The 13,855-nt window shown below is 39.4% G+C and overlaps 1 protein-coding gene across 3 annotated transcripts in view; it reads left to right on the top strand.

Annotated features, from left to right (window-relative positions):
• PDE2A (phosphodiesterase 2A) overlaps positions 1-13,855 on the top strand; it is a 992,945-nt gene that overhangs the window by 672,608 nt on the left and 306,482 nt on the right. For all 3 annotated transcript variants that reach the window (XM_082244574.1, XM_082244575.1, XM_082244576.1), the window contains one exon: positions 1,685-1,773. In XM_082244574.1, the coding sequence (XP_082100700.1) occupies positions 1,685-1,773 (89 nt within the window). The remainder of the gene's footprint in view (positions 1-1,684; positions 1,774-13,855) is intronic.

The following is a 13,855-nucleotide window of genomic DNA, read 5'->3' as shown; positions in this document are numbered from 1 at the left end:
TCTTCTCCAGAGCCTTTCCCATCCTCTGGAATGCTCTACCCCAATCTGTCCGACTATCTGCTACTTTGTCCATGTGACAGAACCCACTGTCACTGTGTGGTTTGGAGGGGACTGTGCGCAAACCTCCTACCGACAGACTATGGGCCAGAAGATACTGGAGACCTGGGGACATGCTGGCAGTGAGTTAATGTAATATAATGCTACAGCCCTTCCCCCCCCCTCCTGTTTCTGTGTTTAATTGTGTGGATTCATGACACATAGACAATGGTCTGGACTGGAGACCTCTCTCCACAGGGGGTGTGTATTGAGAGACTGCCTGTCTACCATAAGCTCATTAGGTTATCTATAGCCTGTTTCAATGTACAAATGTTCAGTTTCCATTGGTTGTTCCTTGTCCCCTCCCCCCCCCTTTTGGCAAGGCTAAGGGGAGTGTCCCATAACTGTGTGTAAAACTGTATGTCTTGGAATTTAATAAACAGTTTAAGCTCTGCATGTTGAACCCTCAACACCTGTGTGGATTGTCTCGTGATTGAGGGGTTAAGGGCTGGGTATGGCTTCTGCGCAGGCTGTGGGTGCGTTTGGAGGACAGGAGACACAGGTCCGGCGGATGTGCACACCTGGGGTACTAAGATCCGTTACAGTTCACTTTCAGACGATCCCTGAAAACACATCTCTTCAGAGAAACCTATCTGGCCACCACCGAACAACTGTACTATCCGTTTTATCCGTTAGCCCATCCCCAACAGTTATTACCTCTTGTATCTCTTGACCAGTGGCGGCCCGTCCATGGGGGACGCAGGGGCGCCGTCCCTCCTATCCATGCGTCCGGCCCCTTAATCTACATGCAGGGAGCAGGATGCATGGATTCCAATGTTTTTTTTTTTTGAAGCACGTGATTAAAGCCAGAGGCTCTATTAGGCTTCAAAAAACGGGTGGGCTGGGGGCACAGAGCATTGCGCCCTGAGCACACCCAGTTGTGTGACAATAGCGAATGAATATTCGCTATTGTCACACGGATTCTCCTCCTGGCCAATCAGGAAGTGGGTCCTGAGACCCGTTTCCCTATTGGCCGAAAGGAGAAGGCATGCTATTGGCCAAGGAGGAGGAGGAGGGAGGAGACAAAGGGGAAGCCCGACCCACGGAGGAGACTGAGGAGGAAGTCGCCACCGCCGCTGCCTGCCCTCCACATGTCCAGGGTGAGTGAGCGGGGGGGGAGGGGGTATGTAGTGTGGGCTGGAGCTGGTGTGGTTCAGTTTACACAGCGCTTTACAACTTGAGGGTAGATAGTACAAATACAATACACTTTAATACAGGAGGAATCAGAGGGCCCTGCTTGTTAGAGCTTACAATCGAGGGAGGATCAAGAGCAGACGGACCACAACATGCCCCCCCCCCCCTCTGGCCCATGGAGCACCAGCCGCCCCTGCTCTTGATCCTCCCTCGATTGTAAGCTCTAACAAGCAGGGCCCTCTGATTCCTCCTGTATTAAAGTGTATTGTATTTGTACTATCTACCCTCAAGTTGTAAAGCGCTGTGTAAACTGTTGGTGCTATATAAATCCTATGTAATATTAATAATAATAATGTAATCACTATGCTACTGCTGACACAGTGACCGCATGACTTTATTTATAAATAATAGTAGCGATGGCTTTTACTCAGCGCCTCCTGTGTTCTGGTTTCAGGACAATTCCTTCATTTATCTGCTGGACTCGGAAGGACGGCTGGTGTGCGATGACCCCTACCATGAGCTGCCTCAAGAAGGAAAACTCAGGTACAAACATCTTACTGTTATTTGTTTTAAAATGGAACCACTGTTATCAGTTTCTTCTCTGAATCCAGATCACTCTATCCCTCTTATCTATGATAGTTCCTCCTCTGTACCCAAATCTCTATCCCTCCACCATCCACCATTGTCCCTCTTCTGAATCCACATCCCTCTTTCCCTCCATTGTCCACAATGGTCCCTTCTCTGTACCCAAATCTCTCTGTCCCTCTACCGGCATCTACCTTGGTCCCTCTTCTGTACCCAAATCTCTTTGTCACTTTATTGTCCACAGTGGTCCCTACTCTGGACCCAAACTCTCTGCCCCTCTACTACCCACCTTTGTCCCTCTACTGTACCTAAATATTTCTGTCCCTCTATTGTCCACATTGGTCCTTTCTCTGAACCTAAATCACACTGTCATTCTATCATCCACCATTGTCCCTCTTCTGTACCCAAATCTCTCTGTCCCTCCACTATCCACCTTTGTCCCTCTTCTAAAGCCAAATGCTACTGTCCCTCTATCATCCAACATTGTCTCTCTTCTATACATAAATACCTCTGTCCCTCTATCTTCCACAATGGTTGCTCCTCTGTACCCAGATCTCTCTGTCCCTCTATATTCCACAATGGTTCCCCATCTATACCCTGATCTCTTTGTCCCTCTATATTCCACAATGGTTACTCTTATGGACTCAAATCCCTCTGTCCCTCTATCTTCCACAATAGTTCCTCCTCTGTACCCAGATCTCCTTGTACCTCTATCCTCCACAATGGTTCCTCCTCTGGACCCAGATCTCCTGGTCCCTCTATCTTCCACAATGGTTCCTCCTCTGGACCCAGATCTCTATGTCCCTCTATATTCCACAATGGTTCCTCCTCTATACCCAGATATCTCTGTCCCTCTATCTTCCACAATGGTTCCTCTAAAGGACTCAAATCCCTCTGTCCCTCTATCTTTCACAATGGTTCCTCCTCTGTACCCAGATATCTCTGTCCCTCTATCTTCCACAATGGTTCCTCCTCTATACCCAGATCTCTCTGCCCCTCTATCTTCCACAATGGTTCCTCCTCTGTACCCAGATATCTCTGTCCCTCTATCTTCCACAATGGTTCCTCCTCTATACCCAGATCTCTCTGCCCCTCTATCTTCCACAATGGTTCCTCCTCTATACCCAGATCTCTCTGTCCCTCTATCTTCCACAATGGTTCCTCCTCTATACCCAGATTTCTCTTCCCCTCTATCTTCCACAATGGTCCCTCCTCTATACCCAGATCTCTCTGTCCCTCTATCTTCCACAATGGTTCCTCCTCTGTACCCAGATCTCTCTGTCCCTCTGTCTTCCACAATGGTTCTTTCTCTGTACCCAGATCTCTCTGCTCTTCTATCTTTCACATTGGTTCCTCCATGATACCCAAATTTCTCTGTCCCTCTATCTTCCACAATGGTTCCTCCTCTACACCCAGATATCTCTGTCCTTCTATCTTCCACAATGGTTCCTCCTCTGGACCCAATGTTCTCTGCCCCTCTTAAAGTCTGATATATGGATATATGTTTAATGTAAAGTAGCCCTGTCATAAAGAAAAATGGGTGCTACCATATCTGGCCTCCCTTGGAGTAAGCTAGTTGTCTGGATGTCATGCTGATCTTCTTTGAGTCTTTCTGACCCACATGGTTTGTGTAGACCGGGAAACAAAAACTTTATTTTCTGCAGCTACCTTCGGAACAGTGACATAAAGTAGTGAGGCCAGAGGATTGATATGACAGTCAGGCAACCAGCATTTTTCATAGATGGTTTACAATCTCAGCCTCCATATTTCTCTAGGAAAGGTTTTTTGTAGTGGTTTGAATTTTGTACATTGTGGAGAAGGTAATTAGATGCATGAAGTTGAGAACATTTATTATCAATGGCACATCTCCTTCTCTCTGGAGTGAGATATTGGGGTGGAAAGGACGAATGTTTGGCGTGAATCCTTGTTGCAGAAAGGCATCCCCCTCCCATCTCGGGGGGGGGGGGGGGTTGATGTGGTGTCCTGTTATAGTTTTGCTCCATATTATCTGAGTGTTAATAAAATGATATTTATATACCGAGTGTCTGCCTGAACTGAAGGTGACGGGAAATGTTATAATCCTCTCTATAACTACACTAATGGGAACGCGGAGCGCACTTTATATTAGTTCCCATAATGAGCTTTGCCTGAGCCATGTCACATATCATGACAAGATGAGCGATCGAGACGATGGTATCCTGAGGAGACAATTCCCTCACCTGCCAAACTCATCCCGAGGTGCTCCGAAATCCTATTTTCACCTGATAGTACTAATGTCACTTATTGTCACCGAAATCATTTCAGCTCATAAGTGTTGGAGATGATCCACTTGTGTATGATCTGCATTCCCTGTGGACATTTATAAACTTATAGAGAACACTGAGTAAGTCAACTCTGCACCAGAGGAGCGTACACTCTAATGCTGATGTTTTTAAAACATAATTTTGGTAACATGCTGGCAGAAGAACCTCCTGGGTGGGTCGGTATTTTTCAGTCATGGTTGAGGCCTTTTCTGCAAAGCTGGTAGAATGCTGGGCCAGTGAAAAGGGTCCGACATGGTAAGCTGCAAGCTTATGATGCCCCTGGCCTGAAAATGCTTCGGCGGTAGTGAGTGATGGCGGAGGAAAATAAGTCTCTTCCTCGGAAGACCCTGGAGAGGAGGGTTGTTGAATCTGCCTTTAGCGAGACACTGGCCTTGAGGGATTGCTCTGGCCCTGTTATGATGGAGGGTCTGCATTTGATTAATCTGGAGAGAATCCCTTTAAAGTTTCGGTATTTGGCCTGGCTCTCGTTCCATGGCAGACTCTATGTGAAGGGCAACTTGAAGCATCGCTCTGCGGAGAACCGTGGTTGTCCAAGAGTGGAGTGTGGCGGTGTGGAGGAGACGATGGACCATTTCTTGCTTCAGTGCCCCTTCAATACAGAAGTCTTTAAGTGTGTGGGAGGGGGGTGGGGCTCTGGGTATCCCTTTCCTTTCCTGTTTGAGTTATGCGGATTGGTCATATGGGTCCTTTGAGACTCATTGGGATTTTGATTTCGAGATACTTTTTCTAGTTAGCTTAGAAGTCCGTTACTTCACGTGGAATGCACGGTGTCAGATTTCTACTTTGAAAAAAGTCCTTCCAGTCGAGGTAGTGGTGCACAACATTCTGGGTGCGGTTGGGAAGATTTGGGGTCTTGAGAAGGACAGGTGGCGGCCGGGAGCCTGGGCAAAGGCGTGGAGGAATGTCAGGTCCCCGTAGCTGCTGTCTGTCAGTCTCTGGGTGTGCGGCTTTTCTTTCTGTCCTTTCACATCCCCTAGATTTTTATAGGATCCGATTTTTAGAAAAAAGGCTGCATGCATGGGATAAATGTGGAATCGTTTTTAGCCTGAGGGGGTGTTTAGGTTGAGGTTAGGGAGGGGGGTGGGGCTCTGGGTATCCCTTTCCTTTCCTGTTTGAGTTATGCGGATTGGTCATATGGGTCCTTTGAGACTCATTGGGATTTTGATTTCGGGATACTTTTTCTAGTTAGCTTAGAAGTCCGTTACTTTACGTGGAATGCACGGTGTCAGATTTCTACTTTGAAAAAAGTCCTTCCTGTCGAGGTAGTGGTGCACAACATTCTGGGTGCGGTTGGGAAGATTTGGGGTCTTGAGAAGGACAGGTGGCGGCCGGGAGCCTGGGCAAAGGCGTGGAGGAATGTCAGGTCCCCGTAGCTGCTGTCTGTCAGTCTCTGGGTGTGCGGCTTTTCTTTCTGTCCTTTCACATCCCCTAGATTTTTATAGGATCCGATTTTTAGAAAAAAGGCTGCATGCATGGGATAAATGTGGAATCGTTTTTAGCCTGAGGGGGTGTTTAGGTTGAGGTTAGGGCTTTGTCATTGTGCATTAAAATATTAATAATAATAATAATAAAAACATATATCTTGGTTTGTATATTTAGTTCTGTTTATGTTTTTTTTTCTGGCAAAAAAGCTAGTTTGTTTTCTATGCTTAGGTAAGCTATTTTTGTTTGTTTATATATACAGTAATTGTATTTATTCTGTGTGTGTATATATATATATATATATATATATATATATATATATATATAAATATGTTTTTATTATGTTGTACATTTGTAAGATTTTTATTTAACAAAAAAATTACACTCTAATGTTGTCCCCCCCACAGTCACACACTATTATTATTATACATTTATATAGCTCAATTAAACAATAAAGAAATAAAAGAAAATAAAATGTCTCCAGATATAACATACAGCACATGTATCTACCACCACCCAATGTGTTTTGTACTATTGGACTTCATCAGTTGCTAGGGAAGGGATACTAACCCTTTCAATAAATTGGGGAAAAAGAACCCTCCCATTCCTCCTTCAGAATAGTGTAAAAACTTTTTGAGCTTTATTAAAACAATAAAATGAAATGTCTCCAGATAAAACATTTAGCACATGCATCCACCACCACCCAACGCATTTTGTCCTAATGGACTTCATCAGGAGCCAGAGAAGTGACACTACAGTTTCCATTAAATTGGGAATTAAACACTTCCTTCTTCATAGTACATTTTTAGATTTTTATTTTCTTCTCAGTTTACTTTTTCTCTTATGGTTATGTGTCCTCTGTGACTTCCCTACCAGTGTGAACTGATCGCAAAAAAACACGATGAATAAATATACCGCTGCAATGAAAGGAAAGAAGCTCCAAATAGTCTAAATAAGGTTTTGCGCTTTACTAAAACAATTTAAAAAAAAAGAAAATCTCTGCAGATAAAACATACAGCACATGTATTTACAAGCACCCAACGTGTTTTGTACTATTGGACTTCATCAGGTGCTGGGGAAGGGATATTACCCCTTTCAATAAATTGGGGAAAAAAACCCTCCCATTCCTCCTTCAGAATAGCGTAAAAACTTTTTGAGCTTTATTAAAACAATAAAATTAAATTTCCCCAAATAAAACATTTAGCACATGCATCCACCACCGCCCAATGCATTTTGTCCTAATGCACTTCATCAGGAGCCAGGGAAGTGACACTACAGCTTCCATTAAATTGGGAATGAAACCCTTCCATGTTCATAGTACATTTTTATTTTTTTATTTTCTTCTCAGTTTACTTTTTCCTCTTATATTTATGTGTCCTCTGTGACTTCCATACCAGTGTGAAATGATTGCAAAAAAAACACGATGAATAAATATACCACTGTAAAGAAAGGAAAGAAGCTCCAAATAGTCTAAATAATGTTTTGAGCTTTACTAAAACAATTTAAAAAAATAAAATGTCTCCAGATAAAACATACAGCACATGTATTTACCATCACCCAACGTGTTTTGTACTATTGGTCTTCATCAGGTGCTAGGGAAGGGATACTACCCCTTTCAATAAATTGGGGAAAAAACCCTCCCATTCCTCCTTCAGAATAGTGTAAAAACTTTTTGAGCTTTATTAAAACAATAAAATTAAATTTCCCCAGATAAAACATTTAGCACATGCATCCACCACCACCCAACGCATTTTGTCCTAATGGACTTCATCAGGAGCCAGAGAAGTGACACTACAGTTTCCATTAAATTGGGAATTAAACACTTCCTTCTTCATAGTACATTTTTAGATTTTTATTTTCTTCTCAGTTTACTTTTTCTCTTATATTTATGTGTCCTCTGTGACTTCCGGCACAAACAAAACATCTGACGCACAAGCGGGAGCAGGAGGCTGACGTCTGATGTCACACTCCTCAACAGGTCGATATGTCTGCAGACAAACTTATGGAGGAGCCAGCAGGTTGCCTGTCTGTGCTAAAAAATCATTTTCATCTCCTCCGGTTATTCTTTTCTTCTTCTATTTCTGTCATCGCCTGAATCCTCAAATTATTTTCCTTTTGTCCGCCCGGTACGTGCCGAGCTCGCAGCTGATTTTTGTGTTATTTTATTTATTTATTTGTTTGTTTGTTTATAAGTTGAAGTTTCTCGTAACTTTTCCAAGCAACTTGTTCCGGTCACGCAGCGCTGATCAGAGGCTCAGCCGCTGTGTTAAAGGGGAACGCCATCCTCTGCCTTAAACATATATGATGTAGTCTGTCAGTAGCATTAAAGAAGAACTATGGGCTCCCTATAAAAATATGTAAAAAAAAATGTATATTTATCACCAAGTAGAAATAAATAAGACTAATAAATCTAATGCAGCCACTGGTGAGCTGCAATATTTGACATGTTTTGTTCTTGGGTTTAGATACACTTTAACAATAAAACAAGAGAAGTCTCAACATGGACTTAGTGGGGTTGATTTAAAAAGCCATTCACCTAGTGAAAGGGCATTTATATTTGTCCTGTGCAAATTTTGCAAAAAAAAAAATAACAATGTAAACAGGCTATAGCAGTGATAGTGAACCTTGGCACCCCCAGATGTTTTAGAACTACATTTCCCATAATGCTCATGCAGTGTAGTTGAGCATCATGGGAAATGTAGTTCCAAAACATCCGGGGGTGCCAAGGTTCCTCATCACTGGGCTATAGCTCGTACTTTTTGAATGTTAAAGTGAAAGTGCATGCATATTTCTTCTGTGCGAATTGTGCAAAAACAAACTATATTCTGTGCTTTTTAAATGTAAAACATTGATTTAAAACAGAAAATACCACATTTGGCCACTAGATGGAGCTTAGTATTATAGGAAATTCCTGTGACACTTTTCACTATCTAGTGGCCAAATAACAACTGACATAATATTATGCAATTAGTTAGTCAGTAGCATTAAAGAAGAGCTGCGGTCTCCCAAAATAAATATGGCAAGAATAATAATAAAAAAGTATATATATATATATTTTTTTTTTTACATTAAAAAAAGCACAGGATATAGCATAAATGGCTATAAAAATTATTTCTAAATCAACACTAGTTAGTGCAATAATATATATATATATATATATATATATATATATATATATATATATATATATATATATATATATTATTGCACTAACTAGTGTTGATTTGGAAATCATTTTTATAGCCATTTATGCTATATCCTGTGCTTTTTTTTTTTTTTTTTTTTTTTTTTATGTAAATCGTTGACTTAAAACAGAAAATACCACATTTGGCCACAAGATGAAGCTTAGTATTATAGGAAATTCCTGTGACACTTTTCTCTATCTAGTGGCCAAATAACAACTGAAATAATATGATGCAATCAGTCAGTCAGTAGCATGAAAGTAGAGCTACGGTCTCCCAAAATAAATATAGCAAGAATAATAATAATAATAATAATAAATATATATATATATATATATATATATATATATATATATATATATATATATATATTATTGCACTAACTAGTGTTGATTTAGAAAGAATTTGTATAGCCATTTATGTTATATCCTGTGCTTTTTTTTTTTAATGTAAATTATTGATTTAAAATGAAAAATACAGCATCTGGCCACTAGATGGAGCTTGGTATTATAGGAAATTCCTGGGACACTTTTACCTATCTAGTGGCCGAATAACAACTGACATAAAATTATGCAATTAGCAGTCAGTAGCATTAAAGTAGAGCTTCAGTCTCCCAAAATAAATATGGCAAGAATAATAATAAAAAAAAAAAAAAAAATATATATATATATATATATATATATACACAGTATATATATATATATATATATATATATTTATATTTATATAATTGCACTAACTAGTGTTGATTTAGAAAGAATTTTTATAGCCATTTACCCTGTGAAAGTGTATGCACATTCGTTCTGTGCGGTTTGGGCAAAAACAAGCATAATTATGGTATATACTGCACTTTTTGAATGTAAGTCATTGATATAAAATGAAAAATACAGCAACTGGCCCCTAGATGGAGTTTAGTGTTATAGGAAATTCCTGTGACACTTAACTCCATCTAGTGGCCAAATAAAAACTGACATATATGATGCAGCCAGTCAGTAGCATTTAAGTAGATCTTTGGCCTCCCTTAAAAAAAAAAAAGTCAAGAATATATATATATATATATATATATATATATATATATATATATATATATATATATGATATTGCAGTCTGTGGGGTTGATTTATAAAAGATTTTCATAGCCAGTCACCCAGTGGAAGTGCATTTACATTCAATCTGTTTGAATTGTGCAAAACATACGAATGCAAATAGACTATATCTTGTCCTTTTCAGTAGATAATTGATTTAAAGCTGAAAATATGACATTTGGCCCCTAGGTGGAGCTTCGTATTATAGGGAATTACTGTGACACTTATCTCCATCTACTGGCCAAATACAGTATTTCTCATTTTACATCACATGCACTCAGTGGAGAAGATTTAAAAAGAATTGGCATAGCCATTCAACCAGTGAAAGTACATTTACATTCATTCTGTGTGAATTGGTCAAAAAACAAATGTAAATGGTCTAAATCCTGTGCTTTTTGAATGTATATTATTGATTTAAAAAGAAGGGTACTGCATTTGGCCTGCTAGATAGAGCTTAGTAGGAAATTACCTTGACGCTTAGCTCCATCTAGTTGCCCACTACAGTATTTCCTATTTTAATTAGGCTGTATCCTGAGCTTTTTTAATGTAAATTATTGACTTAAAATTGAAAATGTAGCATTAGGTCACTTGATGGAGCTCAGTAGGAAATTTCCGTGAGGCTTGGTCCCATCTAGTGGCCAAATACAGTATTTACCATAATAAATAGGCTCTATCCTGAGCTTTTTTAATGTAAATTATTGACTAAAAATAGAAAATGCTGCATTTGACCACTAGATGGAGCTCAGTAGGAAATTTCCGTGAGGCTTGGTCCCATCTAGTGGCCAAATACAGTATTTACCATAATAAATAGGCTCTATCCTGAGCTTTTTTAATGTAAATTATTGACTAAAGACAGTATTTACCATTTTAGATTAGGCTGTGTCCTGAGCTTTTTTAATTAAAATGGAAAAACCCAACACTTGGCCCACTAGATGGAATTTTGTATTATAGGGAATTCCTTTGACACTTATCGCCATTTAATGGCCAAATACAGTATTACATATTTTTAATCACTTGCACTCAGTGAAATATAATTTAGGAAAAAAAAAATTGGCATAGCCATTCAACCAGTAAAAGTGCATTTACATTCATTCTTTGCAAAATGAGCAAAAACTAATGTAATGATTTAAAATGGTAAACCCCGCATCTGGCCACTAGATGGAGTTTCATAATTATGGGGAATATCCGTGACACTTATCTCCATCTAGTGGCCAAATTCAGTATTTCCCATTTTAAATAGGCTATATCCTGAGCTTTTTTAATGTAAATTATTGACTAAAAATAGAAAATGCCGCATTTGACCACTAAATGGAGCTCATTAGGAAATTCCCGTGGGGCTTAGTGCCATCTAGTGGCCAAATACAGTATTTACCATTTAAAATAGGCTATATCCTGAGCTTTTTTTTATTTAAAATGAAAAACCCCACATTTGGCCACTAGGTGGAGTTCCTTATTATAGGGAATTCCTGTGACACTTATTGCCATTTAATGGCCAAATACAGTATTACCTATTTTTAATCACATGCACTCAGCAAAATCAATTAAAAAAAAAATTGGTATAGCCATTCAATAAGAAAACATGCATTTACATTCATTATATGCGAAATGAGCAAAAACAAATGTAAATAGTCTATAACCTGTGCTTTTTAAATGTAAATTATTGATTTAAAATGGAAAACCCCACATTTGGCCACTAGATGGAGTTTGGTATTATTGGGAATTATTGTGACACTCATCTGCATCTAGTGGCCAAATACAGTATTTCCCATTTTAAATAGGCTATATCCTGAGATTTTGTTAATGTAAATTATTGGTTTAAAAAAGAAAATGTCGCATTTGGCCACTAGATGGAGCTCAGTAAGAAATTTCTGTGTGGCTTAGCTCCATCTAGTGGCCAAATACAGTATTTCCCATTTTAAATAGTCTATATCCTGAGCTTTTTAATGTAAATTGACTTAAAATAAGAAATGTCGCATTTGGCCACTAGATGAAGTGCAGTAAAAAAATTCCTGTGTGGCTTAGCTCCATCAAGTGGCCAAATACAGTATTTCCAATTTTACATAGGCTATATCCTGAGCTTTAATGTAAATTACTGACTTAAAATAGAAAATGTTGCATTTGGACACTAGATGGAGCTCAGTAGGAAATTCCTGTGAGCCTTAGCTCCTACTAGTGGCCAAATACAGTATTTTCCATTTTAAATTGGCTATATCCTGAGATTTTTTAATGTAAATTATTGATTTAAAAAGAAAATGTGACATTTGGCCACTAGATGGAGCTTAGAAGGAAATTCCTGTGACGCTTAGCTACATCTAGTGGCCAAATACAGTAGTTCCCATTTTAAATAGGCTTTATCCTGAGCTTTTTTAATATAAATTATTGACTTAAAATCGAAAATGACGCATTCGGCCACTAGATGGAGCTCAGTAAGAAATTCCTGTGAGGTTTAGCTCCATTTAGTGGCCAAATACAGTATTTCCCATTTTAAATAAGTTATATCTTGAGCTTTTTTAATGTATATTATTGACTTAAAATAGAAAATGCACATTTGACCATTAGATGGAGCTCAGTAGGAAATTCCCGTGGGGCTTAGCGCCATCTAGAGGCCAAATACAGTATTTCCCATTTTAAATAGATTATATCCTGAGCTTTTTTAATGTAAATTGACTTAAAATAAAAAATGTCGCATTCGGCCACTAGATGGAGCTCAGTAGGAAATTCCCGCGAGGCTTAGCTCCATCTAGTGGCCAAATACAGTATTTCCCATTTTAAATAGGCTGTATCCTGAGCTTTTTAAATGTAAATTATTGACTTAAAATAGAAAATGTCACGTATGACCACTAGATGGAGTTCAGTAGGAAATTCCCGTGAGGCTTAGCTCCATCTAGTGGCCAAATACAACATTTCCCATATTAAATAGGCTATATCTTGAGCTTTTTTAATGTAATTTACTGACTTAAAATAGAAAATGTCGCATTTGGCTACTAGGTGGAGCTTAGCAGGAAATTTTTCGGTGAGGCTTAGCTCCATCTAGTGGCCAAATACAGTATTTCCCATTTTAAATCAATGATTTACATTCGGACATCACAGGATATAGCCTATTTACATTGGGTTTTATTCCCCAGAATGAATGCACATGAACTTTCGTTGGGTGAATGTCATTGTTTATGAATTCACCCCTCTGTGTCAGTTGAAAAGAAGTGGAACCTGTACTGAATTCAGCCCTCCAGTGTCCGTGCACCGCAGCCTCATCCACACCTGAATCTTCCAAATAGTCCTGAATCATTTCCTTGCTGCAGGTACCCAACCTGCTACATAAGTGAGGATCTCCAAGGAGAAGGAATACATTGTATAATTGAATCCTGGAACTGAGAGTGGGAATGTAATATTCCCATCACTGTCCGCTCCTTCTCTCTGGTGTACAATGTGTATTTATAATCATGAGGATCATTAGTATGAAGAGCTCTGATCTGTCACCGCGAGGCCACAAGAGCTTTATATTTAGATGGCGATAAATCATTCTGCTACAAAGGGGGAGGAAAACCATCCTCACATTCCAACAGTCTGTATATTCCACAGCCGGTGAATATTATCCCATATCAGCTTCTGTTCTCCCCATTATCCTGATTTTAAAGTGGATTTGTCAGCAACGTTACGAGTTTCCATTAATAAATTACTGATATGTCACAATATACAACACCAGTGACTTATTTCTGAGAAGCTCCACCTTTTATTTTTTAATGAAATTGCCACCCCTAAGCTCCATTCAGTGACTTTGCCTAGGCTAAGATGTCATCAGTTTGCTGCAGGCAGAAGGAGGCATTTCCTCGGTCTCCACTCCCCCAGTGATTAGACTGTACATTGTAACTTTTTAGAAGGCAGGAGGAAGCATTTCCTCGGTCTCCCCTCCCCCAGTGATCAGACTGTACATTGTAACTTTGTAGCAGGTCACATGATGAGAAGTTGCACTATAGGCTGATTAGTGTCAGAGACTTGTGAACAAAGAACTGCCCTGACAACAGGATTT

The sequence above is a fragment of the Pelophylax lessonae genome (assembly GCF_965119305.1).
Source record: "Pelophylax lessonae genome assembly, chromosome: 2".
NCBI classification, from domain to species: domain Eukaryota; kingdom Metazoa; phylum Chordata; class Amphibia; order Anura; family Ranidae; genus Pelophylax; species Pelophylax lessonae.
The sequence above is the reverse complement of the archived record's forward strand: the minus strand, read 5'-3'. Positions and strand labels throughout refer to the sequence as shown.